Below are 13,882 nucleotides of genomic sequence, written 5' to 3'. Positions count from 1 at the left end.
TTTGGCATTTATATTTTGCTGTAGGCCTAAGGGTATGCTATTTTAAATGGGTTCAATCTGAAAAGCATGGGAAGGCTGTGGGAACATCCTTGCCTTTACTGTGTATTATTAGTAGTATTGGATATTACATTTAAAAGCATAAACCTCTGAAAGTTTTGACTCAAATCTCAAAGTTGTTTTTATTATTTTAGTTGTGTTATTATTTTCTATAATTTTTCTATTTTGCTCTCTGCATTGTTGGGAAGGGTCTGTAAGTAAGCATTTCACCATTAGTCTACACTTGTTGTTTACGAAGAATGTGACTTTTGTTATTTGATTGATTCGTTTTTTTCCATACAATTACCTCATGCAAGACCCCTCGTAAAAAGCCACGGGCTCCGGTTTCTTGGCAGCTCCAACTGGAACAAACAACACAAAATGGCACCCAGATGGAACATTTTCCTACTTAGTTGGATGAAACTGTAGCCCTTGTCAGTGTTGTGGTGATTTTTAATGGCCACCGAGGGTCTCTCTCTCTCTTTTAGACAATGACACAGGGGAGAGGTTGTGGACAGGATGTTTCTCTCATTAGCAACAAACAGACTATCACGGGTCGCTGCTACAACACAAGTCATTTCACATACACTCTTCTTATCTCAAAAACAAATATGAGATCTTATTTAAAACAAAACAGAGGTTGTATTACAAACAGTTGGCCAATTTTGATATTCCGTGTTATTTCAGTTGCTCACAGACTTCCATTCTCTTTTCCAGGTTGCCAACTCTGACAGCAGAGAAGTTAGTCCATGACCCTGAACTAATACAGCGATGGACAGGAAAAGTGGTAAGTAAAAAGTCACACAGTCGTTCCCAAATCCCTCCCCTTCTACCCTAACCCCTGTGTGTTAGCATGTCTGAAGGGTCTGGATAAGAAAGCAGTGTAGTGGTAAAGCTTCCAGCACAGGAGGATGGGCTCGTGGTAATGGCTGGAGCGGAATTAGTGGAATGGTATCAAATACAACATGCCATTCCATTTGCTCCGTTCCAGACATTATTGTGAGCCGTCCTCCCCTCAGCAGCCTCCATTGGCTTCCACCTTACAGAGCTGCAAACATTGAAGGGTCAGGGCCAAGAGGAAGGGTAGCGAGCAAGAGTTTCCTCTCCCTAATATTATTACTGTCTGTCTGTCTCATTATGCATACGTTGACACAGCATAGCTAAGCTGAGTTGAGTTTTGCATACTAATGAGTGTAAATGTGTTTCATCCCAATCACGGGAAAGATAATTACATCCCAGACTCTGATAGGGTTTACATGTACATAAATAAACACCATATGCACAGTACTGTAGCGTACATCCTGTCCCTGGCTTCATCTGTATGGGGGGGATTGATGAAGGCAACGAGCTGATGAAGGCAACGAGCTGATGAAGGCAACGAGCTGATGAAGGCAACGAGCTGAAACGCATTAGTTACTGGTTTTAATAATAAATTAGCATTTCCTAAAGCAACTTCTATTGTCCTCCAAGTGTGGCTGAATATCCTTATCCTCCTCTCTTCAGTTGGTCCTTGGTTGAAGAGCGAAGTAGCAACAGTGTAATGCTAAAACTGAAAGAAATGCAATAACTGACAGCTCTGGCAGAACCACGGTGGTAGAGAAACAATAGGCACTTTTACTGAAATGTTGATTAACGTGCACTGTCCCAATCAACCCTATCAAATACTGGTCATAAATAGATACATAGGTTGTAGTGTATTATAAACTAATGGGATACTGGGATGTGCTTCATGTTTTGCTTTCTCTTCTAAGGTCAGAGAGTACTGTATAGCATATCCCTGAATGCATTGGGATCAGTGTGAATACTAAAAACCTCTCTTCATGTTTTAGCCAATGGCTACCCTAAGGCCGGAGGAGAGAGTGGAGGTGGGGGTCAGAGGAAGCAGCTGCCCTACTCCGTAGAGACCCCCTACGGCTTCCACCTGGACCTCGACTTCCTCAAATATGTGGACGACATCGAGAAAGGCAACACCATCAAGCGGGTGCACATCCAGCGCAAGGCCAGGGGTCCTCCTAAGTTCAGCACCCTGCCCAGGAACTTCAGCCTGCCTGGGCATGGGGCACGACCGGCCCCCAAGGACACCTGGTCTTCCACCTCTACACTGGGACCCAAGCCCCGGGGCAGAGTCACAGAGGTCCAGCAGTTCTTGGATTTTAGAGCCAGTGATGGAGGCAGTGGTTCGGCGGGGGGTCAGAGCCAGAGCAGCAGGGCGCAGGGGGGTAGCTTATCCCCGGCCAGGCCCAGGGAGGAGGCAGGGGTGTTAGCCGAGAAGCCCCTGGGGAGGCCCAACCTCCTCCGGACGTCCAGCATGCCCGTTACCATCCCACACAGGAAGGGCTCCGAGTCCGGGGACGAGAGAACGGAGAGCGGCTCATCTGAGAACGTGTTCCGCGCTGTGCCCCAGGACCGGTCGGGGCTGCACCAGCAGATCACCGCAGCCCTGAAGAGGGTCAGAGAGCTGGAGGATATGGTGAGGACCATCCCAGAGCTCAAGTCCCAGATCTGCTCACTGAGGGAGGAGAGGGAGCAACTGATCCTCAGGCTGCAGGCCCAAACCAAGCCCCAGCCTCCACCCCCCCCACAACGCGCCTCGCCCTCCCCAGCCCAGAGCACTGATCCTGGGCCCGCCTCTCAGCCGCCGGGGGCTGGAGCAGTAGTGGATCCCGGGAGAGCAGAGAGCACTGCGTCAGAGACAGAAACACAACAGGAATCCTTAAAAAGTATTGTACAAGAAGGAGAAGCAGATAGGCTTTTAGCAGCACAGGCATCAGAGGGACCAGACAGACAAAGAGAAGCATTAGTGAATCCATTAGAGCAAACAGCGGAGCTATCAGAGGACGTTACAGTACAGAAAGCACCAGAACCTTCAGAGAGAGGAGTGTTTGTGCAAGTCATAGAGGGAGTCAGTGTCAGTGGTGAGGGGGACCTCCTCAGCATCGAACAACTCCAGGCTAAGCTAGTAGCGCTAGAGGCTAAGTTAAGTCAGGCTAGTGAACACCTGGAGAAAACCAACAATCTCCTCAGACAACAGGTAGAGGAAAACAGGATGAAGGAGGAGAGGATACTTCAGCTAAGCGAGGGAGGGAGAGAAGGAAAGGAGGTGTGTGGGGAGAGACAGACAAGTAGGAGGACCAGTGTGGACCAGGGGACAGAGACAGAGAGAGTGGATATTATAAACCAGGGGACAGAGACAGAGAGAGTGGTCATTATAAACCAGGAGACAGAGACAGAGAGGGCTGATATGGTGGAGCAGGGGACTGATACAGAGAGGATAGTAATATGTTTAATCAGAGAGAGAGCTAACAGTGTGGACCAGGGGACAGAGACGGAGAGAGTAGAAGTGGTGGACCAGGTGGCCGAGACAGAGATGGTTATTGTATGTCCAGTCAGACCAAGGGCTAACAGTGTGGACCAGGGGACAGAGACAGAGAGAGTGGACACTGTAAACCAGGTGACAGAGACACCGCCTGGAGACAGATTAGACCAGGTGACAGAGACAGAGACACAGACAGTAGTCAGTGTGGACCAGATGACAGAGACAACACATGTACGTCCAGTGAGACAAGCAAGACACAGGGCTAACAGTGTGGACCAGGGGACAGAGCCACAAATACAGGCAGGAGTCAGTGTAGACCAGGGGACGGAGACAGTGGATACTGTGAACCAGGTGACAGAGACAGAGACACAGACAGCACCTGTACGTCCAGTGAGACCAGCGAGACACAGGGCTCACAGTGTGGACCAGGGGACAGAGACAGAGAGAGTGGGTACAGTGGACCAGGTGACAGAGACAGAGGCAGCGCAGAGTGCAGACCAGCAAACAGAGACAGAGAGAGACAGAGGTGAGACTAGCAATACCTCACATAGCGCTATAGAGATTGAGAGTGCGGCTATAGTAAGTGCAGCCATAAAAAGTGCGGTCACAGAAATTTCTGGAGCAGAAATTGAGTCCACAGAAAGTGCTGTCAAAAATGGGGATATCACTGAGAGTGCAGTAACTGAAGAAGGTTTTGTGATTATAGAATGTGTGGACATAGAAAGTATGGTCACAGAAAGTATGGTCACAGAAAGGATGGTCACAGAAAGGATGGTCACAGAGAATGTGGACACAGAAGGTATGGTAACAAAGAGACAAGAAGTGGTAGTAGAGACTGTAGTTGAACAAATGACAGTGACTGGAAGTGTGCTTAAACAGAGTACAACCACAAAAAGTACAGTCATAGAGAGTGTGGTCACAGAAGAGAGTGCTGTCACAGAAGAGAGTGTGGTCACAGAAACTCCAGTAGCCCCAGAGAGCCCAGTTGCAGCACCCACCCCCTCTTCCAGCCAGACCCAGCCTCAACCGGGTCAGAAGGAGTCTGTGCAGCCCCAGGCCCAGCCCCAGGCCCAGCCCCAGCCCCAGGCCCAGCCCCAGGCCCAGCCCCAGGCCCAGGCCCAGCCCCAGGCCCAGCCCCAGGCCCAGCCCCAGGCCCAGCCCCAGGCCCAGCCTCAGGCCCAGGCCCAGGCCCAGGACCCTCGTCGGGGCTCCAACCCAGCCTTAGGGCAGGTAGTAACACGCCTCACAGGGCTGATTAATGAGCAGTGGGCCCAGCTGGGTAGCAGCCAAGAGAAGCCGGACAAGCAGGAGACCCCCAGCCCCAGCACCCAGAAGCCTGCACCCGGGCAGGGGAAGCCCGCCGCGGGGAAGCCTTCAACGGGCAAATCAGCAGGGAAGTCAGGGCCGTCTAAGATGAGCTCCATCCAGAGCCAGCTGGTCAGCTCCCTCAGTGCCCTGTCTGCATTCTACTCCCCTGGACAGAAGGCTGCTGCCAGCAAACAACAAGGTAGGATATGTGTCAGAAGTACTGTATGTCTTAGTAGTATAAGACGTGCCAGGGGGTTTCTAAGTAGTATAAAGTCTTATATCTAAGACGTATAAACTTCAAAGTCATAATATTCTTGGGATATCCTGATATTCTAATAATATGGTTTGGTTAGCTTGATTAATTTGCTTGATTAGATATGTTCCACTTTCAATTTGATATTCCCAGTGACACATAATTGCACGCTACAGTACTGTATTTATATCATTCATGTCAAGCTGATTCTATTCTATTCCTAATATTCTCATCCCATGTTGATAGTCACTAAAACATGTTCAGGCGTTGTTTACCATGAGATCACTCCTCTGGCCCAGGTCCAATAGCTTTATCTCCATGATACTGAGCTGTCTCCTGTCTTGGCACAGAGAGCTCATAGTCTGTCTCTGTTCATTGACTCTGATAGGCCAGGGGCCTCCACGTGTCTGTGATGGCTATTGATTGCGATGGCTAGAGGTGGAACACATGTAGTGGAGCACGGCCAAATTACATTGTTGGCCGACGTCCAAGAACAGATTAAATATGCAGTTAGTTTCTTCCCCCTCTCCTTCTCTTCTTCTTCCTGTGTTTTGTTTTTTAAAAGATAGAGTTAGAAGATAGAAGATAGAGTTGTCCCCTACCACACATAGCTCATATGAATTTCAGTAGGGAGAATACACAACAGGGTGCCCTTTGATTGTGAACCTCTGCTCTGTGTATTCCGCTATTGTTCTGGGGAGCGTCACTGACATTTGAGAAAAGGTCTGGCTTGAATTACAGTACATTGCTTACAAAACGCCCCGCTCTGGCCCAAAGAATATTGGAAACGGAATCCCATTACTACCACATGCAGAGGCAGAGCCACAACTATCTAACCAACACAACATCCCCTCCCTCAGCCCATCTGTACTGAGTATATCAAACATTAGGAACGCCTTTCTAATATTGAGTTGCACAGTTGTGTCAAGTTGGCTGGATGTCCTTTGGGTGGTGGACCATTCTTGATACAGACAGGAAACTGATGAGGGTGGAAAACCCAGCAGCATTGCAGTTCTTGACACTACCATACCCCGTTCAAAGGCAATTAAATATTTTGTCCCTCTGAATGGCACACATAGCTACACAATCCATGTCTCAATTGTCTCAAGGTTAAAAAATCCTGAAGGAGTCTCCTCTCCTTCATCTACACTGATTGAAGTGGATTTAACAAGTGACATCAATAAGGGATCATAGCTTTCACCTGGATTTACCTGGTCAGTCTATGTCATGGAAAGAGCAAGTGTCCTTAATGTTTTGTACACTCAGTGTATCTCAATGTCCCTTCAATACAGTATAGAGAACACACTTAATGGACTGGGAATCCCATGGAAATAACATGGCCTTTAACAGGCTGACTAGGCTGTAAACTGGCTTTATTAATAACATGGCCTTTAACAGGCTGACTAGGCTGTAAACTGGCTTTATTAATAACATGGCCTTTAACAGGCTGACTAGGCTGTAAACTGGCTTTATTAATAACATGGCCTTTAACAGGCTGACTAGGCTGTAAACTGGCTTTATTAATAACATGGCCTTTAACAGGCTGACTAGGCTGTAAACTGGCTTTATTAATAACATGGCCTTTAACAGGCTGACTAGGCTGTAAACTGGCTTTATTAATAACATGGCCTTTAACAGGCTGACTAGGCTGTAAACTGGCTTTATTAATAACATGGCTTTTAACAGGCTGACGAGGCTGTAAACTGGCTTTATTAACAACATGGCCTTTAACAGGCTGACTAGGCTGTAAACTGGCTTTATTAATAACATGGCCTTTAACAGGCTGACTAGGCTGTAAACTGGCTTTATTAATAACATGGCCTTTAACAGGCTGACTAGGCTGTAAACTGGCTTTATTAACAACACTGTCCTCTCTGTCCTTGCTGTGTAGTTTTCTCACATTGATCTCATTAAGTCTTGTGGAAGTACAGACCCTGGAGAGCCTTAACTAGCGCTGTGCTATATGACAGGGTGTGTGAGTGTGTGCGCGTGCTTGGGTTTGTGATTTTGTGTGCGTGTGCGTGTTTGTGAGTGTGCATGTGTGTGTGTGTGTGTGAGTGCATGTGTGTGTGTGCGTGTGTGTGAGTGTGAGTGTGAGTGTGTGTGTGTGTTTGTATGTGCCAGCTAGCTAGCAGAGAGAGAGGGTTGAGGGTTTCCACATGATTTAATGAGCTCAGTTGTGTTGTAATTGTCTCCAGAGGCTCCACAATATCTTCCAGGCCCCCATGTTCTACTTCAAACACACATAATCATCAACCTGAACACATACCGCGCACACACATACACACACACACACACACACACACACACACACACACACAGAGTTTGCTGGCCCACATTGCTTTCAGCCAGAGTGACTGTGTGGAAATTAGAGAGGTCAAAAACCAACGTGTGGTTTTATTGCTGCTGCCGTTTTAAAGAACCTGTGAACAGCTAGTGTGTCACAGTAGGAAGAAGTACAGGTAACTGCCAAAATAATGGAAACATTTGAATAAATGAGGGACTCAAAGTACATTGAAAGCACGTGCTTCCACACAGGTGTGGTTCCTGAGTTAATTAAGCAATTAACATCCCATCTTGCTTAGGGTCATGTATAAAAATGCTGGGCAGGCCATTATTTTGGCTAACATGGCTATGCCCCCATAGGATGACAATGGCACGAGTGGTCGCTGTATAATATGAATAACATTCCACCCATGAGGCCAGAGGGGGTGCTTTTGGTCATTGACTGCAGGAAAGGGCTACGTTATTTATTTTAGTGGTTACATAGCCTACATTGTCGGGTGAGTTAGTCGCTTGGGTGACTTGTTTGGTGGGACTGGGGATGGCGTCTCACGTTGAGAAGCCGTCCTTGTCTGTCCGCCACGGTTTCAGGTGTATGCCTGAGCTGAATGTGAAGGTGGAGGATGTTCTCCTCGCTGTGGGAGAACAGGTTGGCCATGAAAGTCTTTCAAATGCTTTACGAATGACTAAAGCAGTGGCTGTGTTTCTGAAAGAGGAGCGCTGGTTGAGACAGGTGTTACTCAAAATGATGTTTTTTTGCAAATCATGCTTTTCTCCTCGGCTACGAGGGTTACTATATCCCATGTCTGTTCATTCCCGATGGCGACCTGATGCGAGAGCTCGCACGTTACATTTGCCAGCCCAATGAGAGTCATTACTTGGATGTAAAAAAAAACTGTTGAAACATGTTACTGCTTGTAGAAGGCAGGTTTTCCTGTTTTTAGTCAGACAAAAACTTTAGACATTTGGTATCTGGTGAGGTATGAGGGAAAGCCTACATGGTTTATGTGACAACAGTCTGAGGTGTTTTGATTGTGGGGAGATTGGACATAAGTGGCAGGCATGCACGCACAGGGAGCGGGGCGAGCAGGGCGCTGATGGATCCTCATCTAGCTCCAGATCTGAGAGCGGGCCGGAGGGTTCGGTGCAGCACCGGCCTCCATCCCTGGTCCAGACTCAACCCCATACATTGGAATTGCAAGATTCCATTTCCCAAACTGTTGATATTGATGAGGTTAATGTTGATGTAGCCCATGTTGCCATGACGAGAATCTCAGGGGCGGGTCTGCTTGTGGTTACTGAGGGCAGTGACAACGTTGACTCCGAGGCTGATATACCTGTCTCACAGACAATGGAGAATGATGTGCCCAGTGTAATTACAGACACGCAGGGGATGGTGGGGAGAAGGTTGGAGGCAGTGGGGGGGGGGCTCCGGATTCCGTGGAGCTGCCCGATGAAGATGGAGGAAGAGATCGATATCCCCATCAATGTAGGTGTAGCATCCCAGTCAGGTTCACTGGAACTGTACAACAGATTACACACTAGATAGGAACTGGGAGGAAGCTCATCCACAGTCGGGGGTGGTCTTAACCAACATGTTGAAACAGCATGGACTAGTAGATGTGGGGAGGGACAGAAATCAGGGAGGGAAGAGCCGTACATGGGTAAAGGTAGTGGAGGGGAGGGTTAGTGCAGCAAGGCTAGATAGGATCTATGTCAGTAAGGGGAGCTTACTGGGCTCCCAGATCTGGCTTCTCAGACCATCACAATGTAACAGTTGAGTATAGCTTGTCAGCTGTGCCTCGTCCGAGGTCTTACTGGCACTTTAGTGCTAATCCAGCTAAATTATAGCCTTTTTGTGAAGGGTTCTGGGTTTTTTGGGAGAGTTGGAAAGGGAGGAAAGCTGAGTTTGAGAATGTAAGACAATGGTGGGAGGTGGGAAAACACAAATAAGGCTGTTTTGTCAGCAGGACTCTGCCCATGGGACAGCTAGGATAAGGTCTACTATTCAGAGGTTGGAGCAAGATGTTAGAGACATTGAGAATAGCCTTATTGAGCAGCAGGACTCAGGGTCAGAGAGGGAGTTGAGGGCTAAGTGGACACAGCTGGGGTATTTTTTACAGGATCATTGAACGGTGCGCTCACTAGAGAATGGATGGCTACCTTGACCGACATGGATGCTCCGAGTGCGTTCTTCTTCAACCTGGAGAGGAAGTCGGCGCAGCAGAAGCAGATGTTCCATCTGCGGCATCCTTCAGGGTCTCACACGCTGGATCCAGCAGAGATGACTATGGACTTCTACTCAAACCTCTATGGTGACAGCAACACTGATCCACAGTGTGCTCAGGAGATTCTACAGGGGCTGCCTAAGCTTGGGCCTGAGCAGAGTGCTGGGCTGGAGGGTGATCTTTCGTTTCAGGAACTAACAGCGGCTGTGCAGCAGCTCTCCCCAGGCCGTGCGCCGGGAATCGATGGACTGACAGCCGACTTTTATAAACGTTTCTGGAGTGTATTGGGGAGAGACCTCTTGGAGGTCTTTCGGGAGTCCTTTGAGAACTCTGTACTACCAGTCAGCTGCCAGCGAGCAGTGCTGTCACTACTGCCGAAAACGGGGGACTTAGCTCTATCGAAGAACTGGAGGCCGGTGTCGTTGCAACAGCGCCTCTTCCCCCTCAGGAAGTTGTTTGCCAAACACTTGGACGGTGGTTTGTAAAACAAGCAGAGCAACGGTACCGCTTGCCGTGCGGAAGCAGAGAAAACGATGGCTGGTGTCACGCTCGTCGGGAACAGAGGAGGACCAAGGCGCAGCGTGGAATGCGAACATTTTATTTAATTTGAATGAACACACGAACAAAACAACAAAACGAAAACGTGACGTCCCTGGTTACATACACGAACCAACACGGAACAAGAAACCACACCAAATGAATGCCTAACGGTTACTTAAGTATGGCTCCCAATCAGAGACAACGAGCTACAGCCATCTCTGATTGGGAGCCACCCTGGCCAACAAAGAAATACAACAACTAGAACAAACACAAATGAAAACTCACACCCTGGCTCAACATACTAGAGTCCCCAGAGCCAGGGCGTGACAGTACCCCCCCCTAAAGGCGCGGACTCCGACCGCGCCAACCAAATACCACAGGGGAGGGACCGGGTGGGCACTCCGCCTTGGCGGCGGATCCGGCCCGGGCATGATCCCCACTCGCTCTCTAACCCCCAAAGTACCCCTGGTCCGGTCTGGCCCTGCTGACCGGAGCTGGACTGCACACTGGTGGAGCGGATTGCTCTAGCTCCGGCGTGAAGCAGCTGACCCGTGCTGAACCAGGCACCAGTGGAACAGGCACGGGCTGTGCCGGACTGACGACGCACACCACTGGCTTGGTGTGGGGAGCATGAACGGCCCGAGCCGGGCTGACGAAACGCACCCCTGACTTGGTGCGGGGAGCAGGAGCGGGCCGAACCGGGCTGACGAAACGCACCACTGACTTGGTGCGGGGAGCAGGAACGGGCCGAGCCGGGCTGACGAAGCGCACCACTGACTTGGTGCGGGGATCAGGAACGGGCCGAGCCGGGCTGACGAGCGCACCACTGACTTGGTGCGGGGAGCAGGAACGGGCCGAGCCGGGCTGACGAAGCGCACCACTGACTTGGTGCGGGGAGCAGGAACGGGCCGAGCCGGGCTGACGAAGCGCACCACTGACTTGGTGCGGGGAGCAGGAACGGGCCGAGCCGGGCTGACGGAGCGCACCACTGACTTGGTGCGGGGAGCAGGAACGGGCCGAGCCGGCTGACGAGGCGCACCACTGACTTGGTGCGGGGAGCAGGAACGGGCCGAGCCGGGCTGACGAAGCGCACCACTGACTTGGTGCGGGGAGCAGGAACGGGCCGAGCCGGGCTGACGAAGCGCACCACTGACTTGGTGCGGGGAGCAGGAACGGGCCGAGCCGGGCTGACGACGCGCACCACTGACTTGGTGCGGGGAGCAGGAACGGGCCGAGCCGGGCTGACGACGCGCACCATTGGCCTGGTGCGGGGAGCAGGAACAGGCCGGACCGTACTGGGGACATACACCACTGGTCCTACACAGGGATCTGGAATGGGCCGGACCGGACTGGTAACACACCCCAGTACCTCTCGCCGTGCCTCTACACCTTCCATCCCCACTTCGACCAGTGGCCCCCGTAACCTGGCGGCCTCCTCTGCCAACCCGCTGGGCCGCTCTGCCGCGGTCTCCTGCTGGCCCGTCGTCCACGGCGTTAGCCCCCCCCTAAAAAATTTCTGGGCGTCTCTCCTACCCGTGGACCAGGTCTCCATGTCCCTCGCCAGCCTTTTGCCCTTCTGCTTCCATGTCAAGCCCTTCTCTTCCTCACCCGGCTTGACCCAGTCGAGGAGGCGAAGGAGATCTGCTAGAGATCTCCCTGGCGATGGCTCCTGGACACGCTGCTTGGTCCAATCTTGGTGGTTTCTTCTGTCACGCTCGTCGGGAACAGAGGAGGACCAAGGCGCAGCGTGGAATGCGAACATTTTATTTAATTTGAATGAACACACGAACAAAACAACAAAACGAAAACGTGACGTCCCTGGTTACATACACGAACCAACACGGAACAAGAAACCACACCAAATGAATGCCTAACGGTTACTTAAGTATGGCTCCCAATCAGAGACAACGAGCTACAGCCATCTCTGATTGGGAGCCACCCTGGCCAACAAAGAAATACAACAACTAGAACAAACACAAATGAAAACTCACACCCTGGCTCAACATACTAGAGTCCCCAGAGCCAGGGCGTGACAGCTGGAGTCTTTAACAATTATTTTACGGGCCTTCCTTTCACACTGCCTGATATAGTGGTTCTGGATGGCAGGGAGCTCAGCCCCAGAGATGTACTGGGCTGTCCGCACCACCCTCTGTAGCGCCATGCGATAGAGGTCGGTGCTGTTGCCATACAAAGCAGTGATGCAGCCAGTCAAGATGCTCTCAATGGTGCAGCTGTAAAACTTTTTGAGGATTTGAGGGCCCATGCCGAACCTTTTCAACTTCCTGAGTACCGGTGCATCAAGTCTGACACTAACAGGTCCTGAACAGCTTCTATCCACAAGCCATAAGACTGCTAAATAGCTAACAGAATGGCTACATGGACTATCTGAGTTGACTTGTATTTTATTTTTGCACTCTCTATGCACACTCACAGGACTCTACACACTCACACACACTGACACTCCAACGCACACATAACATGCACACACATTTATACTGACTCTACACACACGCACACACACTCACAAACAATCATCATTTACGCTGCTGCTACTCTGTTTATCATATATCCTGATGCCTAGTCACCTTACCCCTATACATATCTACCTCTATCACTCCAGTCTCCCTGCATATTGTAAATATGGTACTGGAACAGACCCTGTATATAGCTTCTGACCCTGGAACTGACCCTGGAACTGACCCTTTATATAGCTTCTTACTTTCTCGTGTTCTTCTTATTTCTTATTTTTATTTCTCATGTTTTTATTCTACCTTACAAATTTTTTTGTGCTACATTGATAATGATTACTACATTGTTTGGTTCGGAGCTTGCAAGAAGGGCATTTCACTGTACTTGAAATGTGAAACTTGAAGTGTTTGGCCTGGGTAACGGGTTTAGATCATGGGTCAAGTTATTGTACTGTGGGGCTTTTTTTATGGTGAAAGTGGGGGGTGGGGCTGAGCTGACGAGTCCCAGTTAGGAGAGGGATTTGGCAGGGGTGTCCACTCTGGGGTCAGCTCTACTGTTTAGCCATAGAACCACTGCTGTGTAGGCTGAGGGAGAGGCTGCAGGGGTTGTCAGTTCTAGGGGCAGTAGGTGGGGAGTCGGTTTCATTGTCGGCTAATGCTGATGATGTAACAGTGTTTGCTAAAGGGGGGGAGATGTAGAAGAGGTTAGCAGGGCTTTAGTGTTGTTTGAGGGGGTGGCATAAGCTAAGGTGAACTGGGAGAAGAGTTAGGGTCTGATTATGGGGAGATGGGCCAGAGCAGGATCTGCTAGTCTTCCTGGGGGGCTACAGTGGGACAGAGAAGGGATGAAGTTCTTAGGTGTGTTCTTAGGGATCTCAGCGTTTCAGGACAGAAACTGATAGGGGCTGGTGGACAAGGTTGCGGTTAAGTTGTCTAAATGGCGGTGGTTGTTGCCACTGATGTCTTTCATGGGAAGGGTCCTGGTCGCTAACAACATGCCCGCTTCAATGCTCTGGCACAGGCTGATGGTGTTGGAGGAAGGCCCTCAAAATTGTCAAAGACTCCAGCCACCCTAGTCATAGACTGTTCTCTCTGCTACCGCACGGCAAGCGGTACCGGAGTGCCAAGTCTAGGTCCAAAAGACTTCTCAACAGCTTCTACCCCCAAGCTATAAGACTCCTGAACAGCTAATCATGGCTACCCGGACTATTTGCACTGCCCCCCCACCCCATCCTTTTTACGCTGCTGCTACTCTGTTAATTATTTATGCATAGTCACTTTAACTCTACCCACATGTACATATTACTTCAACTACCTCAACTAGCCGGTGCCCCCGCACATTGACTCTGCACCGGTACCCCCCTGTATATATAGCCTCCCTACTGTTATTTTATTTTACTTCTGCTCTTTTTTTTTCTCAACACTTTTTTTATTGTTGTTTTATTTTTAC

At 49.9% G+C, this 13,882-nt stretch overlaps 1 protein-coding gene across 1 annotated transcript in view; it reads left to right on the top strand.

Moving 5' to 3' along the window:
• Nucleotides 1-13,882, top strand: part of kank4 (KN motif and ankyrin repeat domains 4) — a 108,060-nt gene that overhangs the window by 73,227 nt on the left and 20,951 nt on the right. The window contains exons 2-3 of the mRNA XM_041840048.2: nucleotides 754-823; nucleotides 1,866-4,859. Coding sequence (XP_041695982.2) covers nucleotides 808-823; nucleotides 1,866-4,859 — 3,010 coding nt within the window. The 5' untranslated portion in view covers nucleotides 754-807. The remainder of the gene's footprint in view (nucleotides 1-753; nucleotides 824-1,865; nucleotides 4,860-13,882) is intronic.

This window comes from Coregonus clupeaformis, chromosome 20 (assembly GCF_020615455.1).
Source record: "Coregonus clupeaformis isolate EN_2021a chromosome 20, ASM2061545v1, whole genome shotgun sequence".
Lineage (NCBI taxonomy): Eukaryota > Metazoa > Chordata > Actinopteri > Salmoniformes > Salmonidae > Coregonus > Coregonus clupeaformis.
The sequence above is the reverse complement of the archived record's forward strand: the minus strand, read 5'-3'. Positions and strand labels throughout refer to the sequence as shown.